At 39.6% G+C, this 17,926-nt stretch overlaps 3 protein-coding genes across 5 annotated transcripts in view; 1 reads left to right on the top strand and 2 right to left on the bottom strand.

Moving 5' to 3' along the window:
* Positions 1–2,938: 2,938 nt before the first annotated feature.
* On the bottom strand, positions 2,939–8,127 carry LOC105381453 (protein THEM6). The gene is made up of 5 exons (XM_011551179.3): positions 7,909–8,127; positions 7,319–7,489; positions 6,788–7,002; positions 4,917–5,105; positions 2,939–4,362 (listed from the first exon to the last, which is right to left on the bottom strand). Coding segments are annotated over exons 1-5 (702 nt in total). The 5' UTR covers positions 7,910–8,127; the 3' UTR covers positions 2,939–4,236.
* Positions 8,128–9,796: 1,669 nt separating this feature from the next.
* On the top strand, positions 9,797–11,238 carry LOC105381452. Its single transcript, XM_038110005.2, has 2 exons — positions 9,797–10,052; positions 10,607–11,238. Exons 1-2 carry the CDS (start codon positions 9,863–9,865, stop codon positions 11,113–11,115), a joined length of 699 nt encoding a protein of 232 aa, XP_037965933.2. The 5' UTR covers positions 9,797–9,862; the 3' UTR covers positions 11,116–11,238.
* Positions 11,239–11,419: 181 nt separating this feature from the next.
* The window catches only part of LOC105382669, a 35,307-nt gene continuing 28,800 nt past the window's right edge, over positions 11,420–17,926 (bottom strand). For all 3 annotated transcript variants that reach the window (XM_048630975.1, XM_048630976.1, XM_048630977.1), the window contains 4 exons: positions 16,068–16,172; positions 15,448–15,583; positions 14,805–15,025; positions 11,420–14,296 (listed from right to left, as the gene is read on the bottom strand). In XM_048630975.1, the coding sequence (XP_048486932.1) occupies positions 13,307–14,296; positions 14,805–15,025; positions 15,448–15,583; positions 16,068–16,172 (1,452 nt within the window). In that variant the 3' untranslated portion in view covers positions 11,420–13,306. The remainder of the gene's footprint in view (positions 14,297–14,804; positions 15,026–15,447; positions 15,584–16,067; positions 16,173–17,926) is intronic.

The following is a 17,926-nucleotide window of genomic DNA, read 5'->3' as shown; positions in this document are numbered from 1 at the left end:
TATTTATTAAAGTTTACTTTTTGATTTTAATAGATATTTTTTTATTCGCTATGTTTATGGTATTAGTCGTAATGCGCATAGGTCCAGTTTTTCATTTTCTTTGATACAGTTTTTTGCATCTCATAGAATTCCTAAGCGTACTTACCTATACACCGAACTGTTACACCTAACTACTCAGTGAAATAGCGCTCTGCAAGACGCAAGAGTCTTGCAGGCTATGTCTTGTTCTTGCTCAAGTCTTGCACGGTCAGTCTTGGTCTTGGTCTTGCTAAAAATACGCGGTCTTGTTCTTGGTCTTGGTCTTGCAAAAACGCAAGAACAAGACCAAGACTGCAAGACCAAGACTGAATTTGGGCAACACTACCCGTGCCCCAGCAGTGCGAATGTCCTGGGTTGTGATGATGATGAAACTCTATTGTGTTTCTTAACAGGGTAGGCAGACGGGTGAACCGTGCACTTTATAATTATAAGCACAGTATAAGTATGCAAAGTTAGTTAATTTATTAATCGTACTCATGTACTTTTTTTTTGTTTTGTACTTATGTAGGACCCCATATACATAATTATTACAGAGTAGGATATTATGCTGGAAGAAGAAAACAGAGGGTATCGCTAGGTGTATTGCCGAGTTGCAGAAAGGAACTTGAAGCTAACGTGGATATTAAATCTATGTCTCTCTCTTTCTGTCCGTATATTGTCAAAGCAAGGCAGCGACAGACAGCTTCTGTTTCGTCATGATGATGATCACTGGAGGTGTTTCTTTCACTGTAGGTAAGTATTATATTTTAATACCCTCACTTTCAAAACAAATTAAGGTTTGAATCCAAATCGCATAGATATAAGATTCTGAAACCAATCTCCGATAAACTTTTCACTACCGAATGTGTAGCCGACATGTTTTGTTAAGTTTTACATCGATAAACCCTTTCAACTACAATGATTAAATTTTTATAAGTATCTACTTAATTATTTTTTAGCATTCTTTTGTTTATCTTGTAAGAATCACGACGATCTTAGTTCTTGAATCATTTGTTTGCTGAATCTACTATCATGAGTTGTGTAGATGACTAACAGAATAAAAGAGCTAACACAGGTACCTACACGTTGTAAATTCATAATAGGTAGGTAGGTAACACTAAAAATAGCACTCGCAAGCAATGAACAAGTTTCAGTGACTATAAATGCTTTGAGTGATAGAAAATGTATCGGTAAGTTCGATGAAGATATCTATTACTGATCGATCTTAGGAAATAATTCACCACTTAGCAATCAAGATCGAAGTGAATTATTCAATAAACTTTTTTTCATTTCAATCTACACGGATAAATAATTATTTAATTAAACACGTTGACCCTGGACATCTACGATTAATAGAAAACAATAAGTTTTCAAAATTCGCTGTATTTTGGCAGACAAATGCGGAAAACCACAACATGATTTTGCCGGGAAAATGTGGATGCAGGAATTCTGAATTTTATAGTCGGCGGATTGTCAACAGTGTGGTAAAATTATAATGACCTAGATTTAGTTTTGATTCAACTAATGTATTTAGGTATTCCTACATACATGTATTGGGTAGGTATATGTATAAGCCATGACTACCCAGGTCTTATTAGATTCTGATCTTTGGTAAGATATTGGACTCCCAACAAAACGGAGATAAGAGAATTACTTACTTTCTACATGGTGTTGCAAAAAGGGTAGGTATACTAAGCCCAAACCTACAAATGCAGCATATCTAAGGCTGAAAATGAAATTAGCTTTCAAAATTCGCGATAAAACATGCTGCATATGTAGGTTTCGGCTTAGCATATATACCCTTTTTTTCATCCCCCTGTATAGTTTAGCTTCCGTAGAATGGATAGGCAGGAAGATAATTTTATCAGAATATAAGAATAAGTTAGTGTTTTTCGCGATTTCAGACTTGGAACCACAGAAGGTACATATATTTACCTGCCCAGGAGAAGTACACTGATTAATATTATATACTTACATAAGAGGACTCTATCGATAAATAGTGTCAAGGGACATAAGAAAAGAGCTAGGTAATATAATAATATTGTGTCCACAACAGTTGTTGTATCTGTAGGAGGTTGCACAACCACTGACCCAGTTTCTGTGACGTCACACCAGGTATTTCAGTATTCAGGGCATTCGCCCATTTTCTATGACACCTTTTCCAGGTGTTTTCTTCATAATATTATTCTCAAGTACGCAAATGGATAGCTAAAGCTAATAAGATATTTATTTGAATTGTGATAAATAAATAAACGGTACCTAGGTACTTCTTCTTAGATTGACGGAGACAAAATACTACTGCGGCCACTTCACGGGTCTGCTTAGTCTGCTATGACGCTCTGGCGTCGTCGATAAACTCGTTTAATGCGCGTTCCACCGATCACAACGCTATATTTATGGCGCATCGCGGTATACTTAGTGTCTTTTATCCACGTCGATAACGAACCCGTGCAGCGGCAGCAAGTAAGTATAAGATAGGTAGGTGTTCCTATACATCACTCAAATAATCTCTGTACTTACCTACATACATCCAAAACCAACCCAAATCCAAGCACACCTAGTATTTACCTACACTCATACTAGTCATACTCCCAAGTAACCTATGCAATACAGTCAACCGTTTCTTGCTTGGTAACTACCTATGTGGAACGGTCAGTTAGAATGTCCGTCCGTGTTGCTACTTGCCTAGTTAATCCGTGGTTAATCCTCTGTTAGTTGTAGAAATGTAGCTGTCAAATCCATACATTTTATTTGTCATTTATTCGTTTTTAAGGCTTACCAACTTTATTCACGAGTAGTTCCCTTATGCAGCCCAACCCAGTTGTATGCTCCTTTCAGCCACCTTAACAAAGTTGCCTAAAGTAGACAAAAGACATAAGTATATATTATTCCTGCATGACTTAAGTATGAAAGAAAGACGCATAATTAACATACATTTACTTTTATCAGATCAGAATGTTTAAATAATATTAATATCTAAAGCTAATATAATAACTACATATTCAATAAGTCATATACGTAAGAGAAGGTACTTTAAGTACAATAATAATGATTATGTATTTAATTTCTAATACACTTAAATAGATTTTCTGATCAAAGTACACAGGCACATTGGAATCAAAAATATTTCAGTTAGTTTGTAGGTACCTTACTACCTACCTGAAACAAATGAAAACATAAAGTCAATCAAATAAAGTATAGTTATGAATATAACATTATTTACAAATTAATTTAAATAGAAATAGATTTTAATTATAAAGTAGGTACATTTTAATGTGACGTTTATAATATAAAGGTATACATTTATATAAATAAACCACAGTGCATTTTCTCTTCCTTTCAGGTAAAGATAACAAATATTTGTTTTAGTCGGCCATTCCTACACAAGCCCCTTTATCAACGTTTTGGCCAATATGCTCAGCAAAATATTATTACATAAACCATCGAACTTTACACTAAACAGCCAACACACAAAATACAAAATATGCATCAACAAATCACGATCCGCGGACCTAGTGCAAGTTTTTCTCTTCGTTCAAGAATAGTGTAAAGTATGAAAATGAAAATTTGTATGTACTGCTAGATGGCGCTCCTGTGCCACGCCATACACTTTTCACCTCTCGAAGGGTGTAATAAACAGCACTCCACAAGCAGTATCGAAAGTATAAGATGGTATAATTAATTACCTTGAACCTAGTGCTTAAAAAACCAATCAGGAAAATGCACACCTATCTTCTGTCAATTGTTTCACGGTAGCGACCGCTAGGGGCACTGCAATGTGTGTGACAAAAACAAACTTTTTCATTTCAATAAATCATGAAAACTTACAAGCGGCATTTTATGCCCGGGACACACGAGGCAAATTTTTCAAGCTAGAATAGCAAACTAGATGCTTTGTAGACAAAACTGACATCATTTCCAACGCCAGAAGTACTAACTTGATAGCTATATACTAACACTAGCTTCAAAAACTAGCCTAGTGTATCCTGGGCAGCTGCCAATAATACACGGGCTTATTATCGAAGTAGATAAGCTTCACTATATCATCACTATTCATCATAAATTGGTTGGTGGATAGCGAATTAAACAACACAACACCGTCGATAACAAACCCGTCTATAGCAGCCTCAGGACTTAGACACATTATCCGCACAACATTTACTTCACAGCGCGGGCAACACCATCGTTGCGGCGTCGCAGCCGACGCGTGGCCTCATCTCACTCTGCTGTGGTCGTTGGTATCACCTCCCCCGCCCCCTGATGTAGCGGGGGCTGCAGGGGCAGGGGGGACACGCCGCGCAGCCGCGCCGAGCTGATGTCGTTGCTTTGCACCCACAGCTCCAGCTGGAAATGGTAAAGACTGCTGTTAAACACTGAGAAGGATTTTATAGAATGGTTGTATCCACGTCAGTTTACCATCACATGGTATGGCTATACCTATACTTAATGTATCGTGCCAGCTACGTAGAAAGAAATCATTATTTCATCTTCTTGTCAATCATCATTGACCAACAAAAGAGTTAGGCTAAGGTTTGCCACCATGCTGAAACGATTGGCCAGGGTCCGCTATCGAGCACATATGTTATCATCCAATCCGAGCCTTGTACAGTCTAAAACTACGTATTAGGTATCCCACAGCAGGTTCCCCTCACATCCAGCAGAGCAAGCACGGGCGCATTAAAGACAAAGTGACAAAAGTTGTCCGTCGCACTCGCTCTTGAGGCAGCGCGATTTGCGTGAGCGCGATGCAAAACTTATGGCACGTCTTAAATGCGCCCCGTGCTACTAGCCCTGAAAGGCCCACTCGATAGTGCTGCCAAAGTTTCAGTTGGTTTTCTTCCCCATTCGATGTCATTATAAAGTCTGAAACTTCATATCCATTAGCCGTTTCCCCTCACCTCGGGCGGCATCTTGCAGGGCGGCGGCCTGCACGCGCCGCCACAGTGCAGCTGCACCAGCAGGTCCGCTATAGCCGCCGCCGACGTGTCGATGACGCGCTGCCGGCACACAGCCACTGCGTGCACGAAGCCACCGGGCCCTATGAACTCGTGCTCCATGAAGACGGTCTTCTCGTCCCAGTAGATCGCCTGGAAGGGGAGGGTTTGGGGGTTGAGTTTAGTGGCCCACTGTTTAATCATAAATTTCACGGTAGGTTCTAGGAAAGGTACATAACAATAAAAATAGCCACCATACTTAACAAGAGAGTTTTGGAAGGGATTTTCCGTTAAGTTTCCTATTTGGGCTTCCAGCTAAAGCTGTTCTCCCAAGTAACATTTAATTCGAGCTTAGGTTGTAAGAAATGCCTTTAGGTTTTATAAGGGTTGTGAAAAGGTTAATGCTTTGCTATCTGGTCATATTGAGTACTTGAGAATGATTACGAAGTCCTAAAACTAATTGTTTATTAATACAACCTTGTAGCTGCTGATAAGAGTTTATATTAACGTTATTTTAACATGTATTTCAGGAGCATATAGTTCTAGGATCTTATAGTTGTCGTAGACTCCTGATTTACTTCTAGAAAAGCTAGCATTAATGCTAAAGTGAGAGCTTAAGGTAAAATTTTTAACCTTGATACAACCATAAAGTTTTGGAATATTTAAATTACTTATAAGTATTTTTTAAAACCTATCTTAAACCTTTAGGTTGATAAGAGTTGTCTAGGCAAACAAATTAGGACTACTTGGTGAAAACCAAAAGCATTAAGCACTGGCTATGAGCTAAAGGCATGATTTAAGTCCTACAAGAATATTTTAAAGCTTTAGAGGCATCCTCAAAATATGTTTAATGCTTTTTAGTAATTTCCTAACGGCCGCCATATTTTTTCACTGAAATAAAAAAAAAACTTACCAAAAAGATACATTTTAATTAATAAGGGAAAATTCAGTAGCGTTTCCTATACTATACCAAATATATGTTTTTTTATATAGACAGTACTTTTATTTCTAATATAAATTTACACCAAACATAAAATTTTATCTATTTTTTTAAATTAAAATATCTTCAAATTTATCATTTACAAAAGGCCCGTCACTTATACAGAACTATTATCCGAAAGTATCACAATAAAGTGCTAGTCGCACAAGGTTTTCATATTTCCTGACTTCAGCCTAACTACTTACTATATTTTGTATTAATACAACACTTACAAGTTAGCCATTTTGAGTCTTGGAAAGTGTCAGGTAATGGCGCCATTTATTATAATTATTATAAAATCTTACACAGAAACATTTTAAGACCCGAGAGTCCTGGGAAGGCATTACAAATATCCATCAAATGTGTTTCAAGTTATAGTAGAGTTACATCCAGGACTAATTTAGAACTTAAAAGCTGTCTTCCAAGGTTATGTTAACGTTAAATTAAGGTTGTGAAGGTTTTATTTAGGTTCTGTGTAAGTTGTTCAAAAGGTTCTGGGTTTGAGCTATAGGTTTTGCTGTAGCTCTCAGAAAGGTTCTAAAACGTGGGCCCTTTTTGCACTCAGGAGGTTAATATAAGGTTATAAATTAAGGTTCTAGAACCTTTTCAAAACCTTTTTAAAACCAAAAATGTTACCCATGATCATTCAAGAAACTTATCATGAAAACGCTACCCATGATCATTCAAGAAACTTATCGCCTCTGAAGTAAAATAACTCTTAATAAGGGCAATAATAAATATTCTTATAATAATATGGTGTTTGTTGCTACTATAATTACAATAAGACTTTACCAGACAAACGCGGACGGAATCTTTTAGAAACAAGCTACAATAACCTTTTAGAACAATCCCTCACCTTAGAAGTAATAGTGAACTTCGTGAACGGCTTCAGAAACCGCCTATAGCGTATAGTGGCAGCAGCTTGAACCACGGCGCCACCCGCGCCCCGTATGTTAGCGTAGAGGCCGGTCCGCTCGTAGAAGTCCACTCGAGCGAAGTCCAGCTCTCGAAGGTACCGGGCGTTGTTCATGTGGTAGAGAAGGGTGTCGATGTCGTTTAGGAGGCAGTAGGCTGAAACAGGGGGAATGATTTGGTGAATTATTTTGGGAAGTTAGATTCGTTTTTTATGAAACAGCCAGATAACTATGTCTGTTGGATCGAAGACCTTATAGACAGCTTGTAAGGATTGAATTAGTAAAGGCTGACAATGGGGGAGCACACTGAAGATGCCTGGTTGATTAGTAGGTAGCTAACATATAGACTAATTCAGTCGGCGTCAATGGCTTTGTTACGGAGTTATTTTGTTGAGCTTTTAAAAGATGCAAGATTTTTCACAACCACGTAAATAGAGCTACATTTCAACTACCTATCTCTCCTACCTACTCACATTTAATCTCCGTAGTGTCCAGCAGACAGGCCCTCTTCCTGAAGTACCTAGCCCTGGCGACGGTGAACATCATGCGCGCGAAGTAGGCCACGTCCAGGGTGCCGTACAGCAGCAGCGTGGCCGCCGTCACGCACGCCGCCCAGCCCGGCACGCATACTGTCCACATACTCACTGGAAACCAGAGACTGGAGCGTTAAGGTCACAGCACACATACACGGATCGTCGTAATTATTGAGTTTGTGAATAACTAGCTTTATAGAATTTGCCACCCAACGGAAAGTAAAGTATAAATATCTAGCGCCTGAAAAATATGAACATGCAAATTTACCGTCCTGCAAAGTTACACAACTTACAAAATAAATAATCATGGCGATTGAGATCGACCACTGATGGTGTTCGGTGGGTGTTTTAAAATGCATATTCCTGAATACTTAATTCAAAATCAATCAATCAATTTTATTTAAGTAAGGGACCGTGTTTCCTGAGGTACTTAGTTAACTACTTAACTACCTGATTTTATTTATAAAGCCTAGGTAACAGGATAGTACTGCCTATTTATGTATGTAAATTCGTCCAGAATGCCTACTTACTTGAATACCTGGATGCCGGTGAAAAGACAGGTTATAAAATTGATTTTTCGAGGCACATAACCCGAGTTTTTTAGTAAACACTCATCGTTGCCAATAACTATAAAAACTGTAGGTTTAACTAAAAGACTGTGTATGAAATTAGAACTTTAGAATTAAAACTTGGTATAAGTGATAATGACAGTGTGGTATTTTTCGCATGGGAACAGTAAGTGACACTTGTTTAGTTGCGCGCGCATCCGTATAATCAATAGAATGCCTATGATGTAGGGGAGTTATTATTCTGAGATGGACTTACAGACAATACTTACTTCTCTAGAAGATTTGCAGTGAACTCGTGGATTAATATCATCATCCTTATCATCATCAGCGAGCGCAGTAATACACCAGGTCCACGATGTCCTTTGCCATTCATGCGATCAGCGAAGAGATTTCCACAGCTTGGATTTTACATTTTCGCAAGCTTAATTTGATTGGACAACTTGTTGTGTGTATGCTTGCTAGTGTAGTATGTAGTAGGTACCTATGTATCATCATCATCATCAGCCTACAGCAATCCACTGCTGGACGTAGGCCTCCCTCAAAGCACGCCACTGGATGTACGATACCTCTATATGTGTAAATGCTAAATAATAAGAATATAAACTCTACTTAGGAAGGAATGCTCCAAGTTGTAAAACAGTTTTCGGTCTTCCTCATTCAGGTAGGTAGGTACTAGGTCTGGCAGTAGCCGGCCAGCTTTGGCAATGTGAGAGAAGCTTTGTCACCAACATTATGATTTCCACTGGAAAACTTTCCTAGTACCTAGTAGGGCATGCAATACCGCAATACCGGTATTGCGTAATACCGGAATCCCGGACAAAATCCATGCTTTTTTCAATACCGGTATTGAAAGTTAATACCGGTATTGAAGTAATACCGGAATCGGACATTTTTTAGGCTATAAATCAAGCGATTAAGATATAGTTAGCCTTGTGCCCTATACTACGAAAGTGCACTTGTTTTCAACCGTTACATGCGGTTTTTGGCCTTTGGAAACCTGCTTGTTGTCCATCCATGCGTTCTAAAATTTTAACTCTAATACTTAATTCTCGTAAAAAATATTACATAATACAGAATTTGATTGCTTTTTCTTGTTGTATTTTGCCCTATACGACCTTTAAACAAAAATATATGCCATTTATGACAAGGAAGTCTAATACCGGTATTAATACCGGGATCCCGGTATTGAGTTCTAATACCGGATCTCCATACCGGTATTGAAAATATTACCGGTATTGCATGCTAGGGCATGCCTAGTACCTAGTTACCTACCTACTTACCTATATCGTATACATATGTATAGTTAATAATATTAAGAACTCGTAAGTAGGTAAGTAAGATCATGCATAGGTGGTAGGTACGCTAGGCTATCCAGTGATAGCTTCTAGCAGAAATAGGTAAGTTAATATTTAGTTAAGTAAGTTACTAAGTCCTAGGTACCTATTTCACAGAACCAGACCGGGAATCGTTGTAGGTAGATAGGTATTTGTTTAGGTAAGTATACACAAAAACACTGCATATTATTTGTAAGGTTAATAAAATAGAAATATGCTTTATAGCTGTCCTAACCCAATCCATATTAGGTAGCTCTACTCTAACATTACACCTACTCCTACTTGTATTAATTTATCCAACCATTCACCACCAAAACCCGCGATCTTTCCAACGCATGTAAAAGCCCAACAACTACAGATCACGTTACACTGGCGACGTTAAAAATGCTTTGGCACGAGACGGCAACGATGTCGGTGACCCCCCGACTCCCTTCCATCTCTATCTAACTCGGCTGGAGGGAGCGAGAGGACGACAGAAACGATCGTGACTTGCCGCGTGACGACTCAGTGTCGTGTGCGGATAGCTAGTGGCAACAGTTTTTATGTTTTCATAACAAAAAATTACATTTAAAATTCACAAAATGTGTAGCAAGGATTTCAATTATGACGTCATCGAACTAATCGACGCTATAAGAGAAAGACCGTGTCTTTGGGATAAAAGTATAGAAAACTACAAAGATAAAGTGGAGAGACGTTTGTCTTGGGAAGAGATATTTTCGATTTTAGAAGAAAAATATGACGAGATGTCGTTGGAGGACAAGCGCTTTGTTGGTAAGTTTTTAAAACTTATCGCACGTTTCCATTTTATCACGATACGATGTTTGTCTTATTGTTGTTGTTATCGTCAGTCCTACTATTCAATATGGCGGGCGAAGTACGTAGCTAGGTAGGTAACGCTAAATAACAATGGTAGGTAGGTATTCAATTCGACCCTTCGCTCTACTGCATTGCATTGTATACCTATCTGTGCCCCCACGTAGCTACCCCCGTACCACCAAGTATTTGCGTCGCAAAGTTGTTTTTATTCCGACGCTAACGTCACTTGTTACCTATCTACTCGTACCTATGTGTTGTAGTAAGAACGTATCTTGAAAAGACCGGTAAATTCAATTTTTTAAGAGATAGGTAATAGGTAGTTACTTTAATCTATTGCTATCAACCTACCTTCCCTCGCCGTATTTTTGCCATGGTAAAGAACGGACGTTTATCCAACACCACGGCTACACAAATGCTCCTGTATTATCATCACCATTCCACTGCGGAACATAAACCTATCCCCGTCTTTGTATATTCAAACTATATCATCATAACATAATTTGTTTCAGAGGAAAGGATCCAAAATAAATGGGTCAACATCCGTGACACTTTCATCAAGACACTGAAGACAAGAAATCGCCAGAAGAAAAAATACCTCTTACACAACGAACTATCATTCCTCCTCAAAAACTACAAGCCAGCAAACGATATCAACATTACTTACTCCGATGATATATCCGTCTCTTTCGTGAAAAAGGAAGTGGAGAGACAGCCCAGCACCAGTAAAAGTGCAAAGAGAGCCCGCAGTCTCCGGAATAATGACGTAGAATACGAATCCAGGGAATCTAATGATGCGACAAGCGTGGATTTCGTTCCTTGCGACAACTCTAGTGACTACAAAATGTACACGTCGAAAGATCCAGAGTCCCGATTGATGAATGAAGACGAGGCATTCTTTGCCTCCCTCCTGCCAACTGTGGTGCAGTATAGTGTGGAAGAAAGACTCCAGTTCCGGATGGACGTGTTAGCTGTGATGAAGAAGATTAATGACCAGCGGAACTGTCAAGGGATAATGTAATGGCACCTGTGGGCCAGCACTTCAGCTGCCGAACCTCGAAACAAAATTAAATGTAATTTAAATTCTATAGCTGTCATGCTTGACAAGCTCTTGATTTCAGTGCAACTTTAATGTTGACTTAACAATAACCATAAGTGCCCATAGTTTTAATTTAAGAAAGTTACTGTGAGGTAATTAATAACTATTGGTTAAGTTTATTTAGATTTTACAGAAAATTATGTAAGTATCTACCTAAGTAGCAACTACATAATATTCTGTTTTACAGGGAATAACATAGAAAGAGTACTAAATAAAAGTTCCAGAGATTAATAGATAAGTTTTTAATTATCATTTTTTCGATAGCACTTTAAAAATAATGTTTATAATAATAATCACAAACACAAGTTACCAGATGGATTAAAAAACGATGAAACCTAAGTAAATCATAAAAAATTAGTTAGGTAGGTAGTTCTCAATTTTCACATAAGTATAGCTAATAAAATTTAATATCTAATTGAAAAAAATCATAACAAATCAATCGCGCTCCAATATTGTACGATGTTTTGAATATACTGAGGGTATGAATTCTTGCCAACAATATTTTAGAACAATAACATACCCGATTAATATATAAAAATTGAACCCTTATGTTAAGAGAAATGGCAGAAAACCTATCGGCTTCTTGAGAAACGAATACAGACATTAAAGTTTTCAAAAATGTATTTTTATACCGTTCCACCATATTACCTACTATTTACGTACATCTTGTCTAGGTCTAGGTAGATAATTAATTCGCGAATGGCACAGGTCACTAGGGGCGCGAAATATAGACAAGTAACTCTGAATGTAGGCAATCAAACTTAGCCCTTGAGATTTTTATCTAATAAACACTATCTTACATCTAAAAGAAGTAACATCCTGATCTATGGGATTATTGGTATCGCTCGACGCGGTAATTTCTTCTTAATTGTCATAATATTAAGTTACAATTTTCACTAAAAACACGGCCTAAAGTATGGCCGAACGTACTAAGTTATTTTTACTAAAAATCGTCAAATACTTTCGGTCTCACTATTTACAAATTCGGAATGAAAAATGCATATTTTGCAAAGAAAGTCATTTTGTACCGAACCCCTTTCAAAAATTCGCTTCTTCTATATACACAAGCGGGACGACTAACGGGTATTGTAGGTTTCGTGCCACCATCAGCCACTTTACTTAAATCTCGTTAACTACTACACAAAAGTTAATATTTTATGCTAAATATCTCGGTACAACATAGTGACTAGAGTCCCCCGAGTCAAAAAAGGGGGACAAAAATATTTACATCACTGATTTATCACTATGAATATCTCCAACGTTTTACCCATTCACTATTTTTTATTTTTTTTATTAATTTAACTTTAAACAGTCATTACTATAACTGAACAAAGCTGGCACCGCGGTCGAAAATTGGTCGACATATTGGTACCGAAAAGTATGTATTTGCGGGTATCAAAAAACGCAGCGTCTCAAAAATAAATTAACCGACTTTTTAAAGCAGCGTTTTGTGCAGTTATCCTTGGAAGTTGCCCTTAGAAATAACCAACTAAATTACTAGCGTCACCGATTCGCCTAACATACATTATATTAAGCTTTTCGAGGACATTGCAAACTGAAGGAACATCGCTAACTTTATAAAACATCAGTCTAGGTTTATAAAAAAATGGGATTACTTCAAAATTAAGATTATTTATTACAGCGAAAGACGACTAAATTCACATTTGAGTATGGACTATAATCACCAAACAAAACACTTATCATCTACTGGAAATATAACCTATGAAATACAATTTTATACAGTCACATATCAATATAATATGTATTTGGATATATTACAAGAATGTGTAACAATAATACAAAAGAAGCCTTAGTAAAATCATATTCAGGACAGTAACCGGACTTACAGTGAAGTATGCTAAATACATTTATAAAAAAAAAACAAAATTAAAACTGCTAAAACTTACGATAAAAACTAAAGCATAAACAACAACTTAGCCCATTAATAATTATAATCTGCGTGTAGTAAGTAAGGTAAGTAGCAACTGCTTAAAATTATATACACAAACAAGTTCAACAATTTAATCTTTACAAATTACATCTACAAAGACGCTTTCGCATCGAGGGAGATCGTACTCAGTCTGTTGCTTCAAACAACAATCTTCTCGTTTTCCTAATTAGTGTGTGTGAAGTCTAGGGTAGGTTTCCTCTGGCGGGGTTTCTTGGGGCGCGGGGGGGCGGGGGATCCGTTGCAGCAGTGGCAGCCTCGCTTCACGACCCCGCGGCCGGACGCGCGCCGCCGCACGCCAGGACTGTCGGGAGACCGCTCGCCGGCTCGCGTCTTGCCCGACAGGCTTCTCTCTGCTTCGTCGTTGTGGAAAGTCCTTTTAGCAGGGTAAGTGCGTATAGGCGGGTGCAGAGTGTCGTCGGCTGAGGAACAATCCATACTGCCGCTGCGTTCTCTACCGCGCGCTTCTTTAATCACAGAGTCGAGGCGCAAATGCGTGCCGACTCCGCTCGAATCCGTAGAATTAGTCTCATCATTGCAACATTTGTCGCTGTCACTGCTGAAGTCTAAAGGCCGTCGACTCTCAGACCTCTCCGACGTTGAATTAGACTCCCAAAACAGCTCGGCGTGTCTTTCCGGCGACGACTCATCATCTTCGCAATCATCTTCTATGGACTCTAACGTCGCATCTCGGGAGCTGTCCTCAGCATTGTTCATCTTAGCATCGTCGCCAGCTATAAGCGCGTCTGACTCCTCTAGCAAGAACCTATCTCTGTCCTGGTCAGTGCCGTCGTATCTCACTCGGCGGATGACTTGCGTTGCGTGGCCGTGCACGACCGTCGACGCGTTATTAGATAAATGCAGCTCTCTAGAATCTGTTAGGATGCTGTCGAATCGAGTCAACCCGTCATCTTTTACCAGTACGGATGAGAGGTTGATGTCTTGGTTGGTATGTCCTGGTAAGGTGTTGATCATGTGGTCTATGTCATACTTCACGTTATTATTGTGCGCGCTGGGTTCGCCTCCAGCCTGTGATATGACGGTCTGCGCAGGCGCAGTCATCAGCACGGTGGCCGGAGCGCTGTTCGAGTGGAATATTGTGGACGTGATGTGGCGTCCTTTCAGCCCGGATGATATGGTTGAGAATGGTTGCACCTGGGAAGAGAACAGAAACTTTAGTTGCTGTTACTCAATAACTATTGAGGAAGAAGGGTTCTCGCGTGGACAGATAAATTTAGCAAGAAACATTCTCCAGATTGCTGGACTGAAATGATTAAATTAGACAAGGCATATATGTAAAAGAAAAATCTGGTTGGTGATGATGATTATCAATCACATATTAAATACGGAACAGCTGAGGAATAGAAATCACGACAGATGAAACTTCCTAATACGGCCGCATAATGAAACAATATGAAAACGCCAAACAGTCTTTTATAACTCCTTTCTACTCCCACAACTATGTACTAAACCTAACCATACCACACAGCACAGCGAAAAACGGGCATTGCCCTTTTTATATTTGTCACGTTCGCACTGTAACCTTGATGGCCGGCGGCAGAGACTATGATTGGTTGTAGATGCAAAGGTCAACGTTCCTATTTCTCTGTGCTTAGCGCCCGTGCTTTAGCCTACGTTTTGTCACTGTGGAGAAATCACTCACCTGATCATTAGGCTCGCTATGGAACGTCGTATTAGGATGATGCCGGGCAAACTCCTCATGGTCCAGCTGTAGTGCCAGCCCGCCCCCGCCCAGGCTCTCCGCCAGCGACTGCTCCAGGGCGGCGCCGTCGGGCTCCAGCTCTCGAGGGAGCAGCTGGTCTGTCGCCGCGTCGTCTAGGTCCGGTTGAGGGATGGAGTGCTGGGTTAGGAGGGACGGTTGGTCTGGAAAATAAATATATGATGATGAGTAATTAGCGTCAGTCGCAGACTGCCCAGGGCGCGACGGAGATATCACGTCAGGGTCACCAGTTTTAGAGAAGTTGGCAAGGATACACATGAGACAAACATCCATCACGAGTCCGAGGATATAAATGTACTAGCCAACGTCTGGCAAAGATACATCACTCGGGGTAGACTGCTTTCTTGAAATCCAATACACACTAATCTTCCATAAAGCTTCCTGTCTACGAGAGCGGAGAAGACTAGCGGAGCAGTGTGCGAAGTAAAAATCGACCAATGAAATTGCTTAAACGCTCCACTCATGCAATATCATTGGACGATTGTTGCATCGCACAGAGCTCCGCTAGCCTTCTTGGCGCTGTTGGACAAGCAGCGTAACCCTAGGTGAGTGGCGCGTGACTCACTTGCATGCTGCTGCGTGTGCGGGTGGTCGTGCTCGTGCTGTGGGGAGGCGGAGAACAGCAGCTCGGCCTCGGGGAACAGCTCGGAGGCCGACGGAGAGTCCACGCCCAGGTCCGAACACTCTTCTGATAGGGACTTCTGCAATGGACACGGGTAGGTTAAGTTAACGGTTAAAGGAGTCGTCATTAAACACCGTCGACTCGTTTCAGTGGGCAAAGCAAGCCGCATTGTATTACCTGCCGTGCTTGACACTGTCATGGTATACGGTGTAGTGGGCAGACTCCTTAAGGCTGGACGATCGACCTTAGCCAGGTGGTGATGTGGAAAGCCGAGGGCAGAGTGTTATGGCGAGCTTGGGAGAGGCATATGTCCAGCAGAGGAGGACTACGGGCCGATGATGTCGATGATGCAATAAGGTAACAGCGCCATGTTATGTGGAAAAACAATTGAAATCTGCTTCGGTTGTACGTTCAACGCAGCGTAGGTCCTATGGATTCCCTCCTACGATTTGTTAACAAAATTTGCGTGTATGTAGAAAATAAAACAGATGGACACGTAATCTCTAGCTTTTTAAAATATTATAGACACTGGAAATCAGACTAGTAATTAAGGTTGCGCTTACCTGCAGCCTAAGTTCATGTTCCAGTATGGCATATTTATGCCTCAACGCCGCCGTAGATATATGAGCCACTCTGTGGTAACCATGGGACCCATCTTTCTTCACCACCTGTTATGATAAAAAAATATTAGAATACGCTAACAGATTGACATATACCACGACTGGTCGAACCATTTAGACCTCTCATTTTTGCTTATGGATAAATTCTCACAGTGAGAAGCTTTTAGTCTATTGTTTATTTATCGGTAATTTTGCGTGTTGCTATTAGGTCAGCTTTAGTGTCAAGCCTTTAAAATGTTTCGTTGGAATTAACGAGTAATTTTTAATAGCATAAGACTGATATAACAATGCGAAGGCAGCCTATTAATATGATTGTATATCAAAAGCCAACGGAAAAGCCTGTTGGTATATGACGATGCTGACAAAGCTAAAGCCGCGATATAATTTAGTTACTAATTTATCGAAACAGTAAGTTTATAGTATAAGAATCTTTAAAATAATCTAACTTGTACATTAACAATCAAGTACACTAATAAAATTAAGAACAGAGATTATAGAATTTCACATTACGATATCAATTTAAAGTCTTTACATTACATGCATTGGTTCCAAAATAAACGGGACATCAATGATCAGAAAACGACGAAGTTTTCACTTACCATGCAAAATAAAGAACATTTAGACAAGGGTTCTAATACGTTTCTAGGATGGTTTGAAAGCGTCTGTTTCGCTGTAGTCGGATGAACGGAAATACTATAGAGATGAGGGCCAGAATTCAAAATAAATCCTAAACTACACTTAATTAGATGTGAGTAACTTAGACAAGAACAGCTGGTTGAAACTGGGAGCTTATACAAATGGCCATCGAGAAGACTTTTATAACTACCGCCTATAAAATCGTTAGCAATGGGAAAGAAATAAAGCACTGCCGTTATAGCAAAAAAACGATTAAAATTATAAATTCAATTGATTGGTCAAGCCAAATCGACAGTGCTGCCTAGGGCATGCAATACCGCAATACCGGTATCCGTAATACCGGGATCCCGGACAAAATTCCCGCTTTTTTCAATACCGGTATTGAAAGTTAATACCGGTATTGAAGTAATACCGGAATCGGACTTTTTAAGGCTATAAATAAAGCGATTAAGATTTAGTTAGGCTTGTGTTCCTATATACTGTGAAAGCGCACTTGTTCCCAACCGTTTAATGCAGTTTTCGGCTGCTAGAAATCTACTGTTGACCATGCGTAAACCGGCACCGGATGTAAAAAAATAATTTATTCTAAAATTTAAACTCTAAAACTTAATTCTCGTAAAAATCTACAACAAAATGCAGAATATGATTGCATTTTCTTGTTTTATTTTGATGTATACGACCTTTAAACACAGTATATGCCATTTATTACAAGGAAGTCTAATACCGGTATTAATACCGGGATCCCGGTATTGAGTTGTAATACCGTAACTCAATACCGGTATTGGGAATTGTTCCGGTATTGCATGCCCTAGTGCTGCCGTTCCCATGCCGATTTAAAATCCGAACGTTTCATTTGTTTTCTCTTTTGTCTCATCGATGATAAGTGTAAGTTGCCAGTGTCAAGCATAGACAATGAGTGAATGCGTGCACGTCTAGGGAGGCGGGAGTCGGGACTACGCTTCACCTGGTGGTACGGTTTGTCTTCGCAGTCAGAGTGCGAGGGGTCTATATCGTAATGGCCGACCCTCGGAGAGTCATCGTAACACTTTTTCCCGTCAACGTCGAACATCTTATCGAAAATTCTCTGCGCCTCCATATCTGGACTGTACCGATCTGGGATCGCGTCCTGTAGTTGCAAAACGTGTCATGACATACTGATGTACGTT

This window comes from Plutella xylostella, chromosome 27 (genome assembly GCF_932276165.1).
Source record: "Plutella xylostella chromosome 27, ilPluXylo3.1, whole genome shotgun sequence".
NCBI lineage: Eukaryota > Metazoa > Arthropoda > Insecta > Lepidoptera > Plutellidae > Plutella > Plutella xylostella.
The sequence above is the reverse complement of the archived record's forward strand: the minus strand, read 5'-3'. Positions and strand labels throughout refer to the sequence as shown.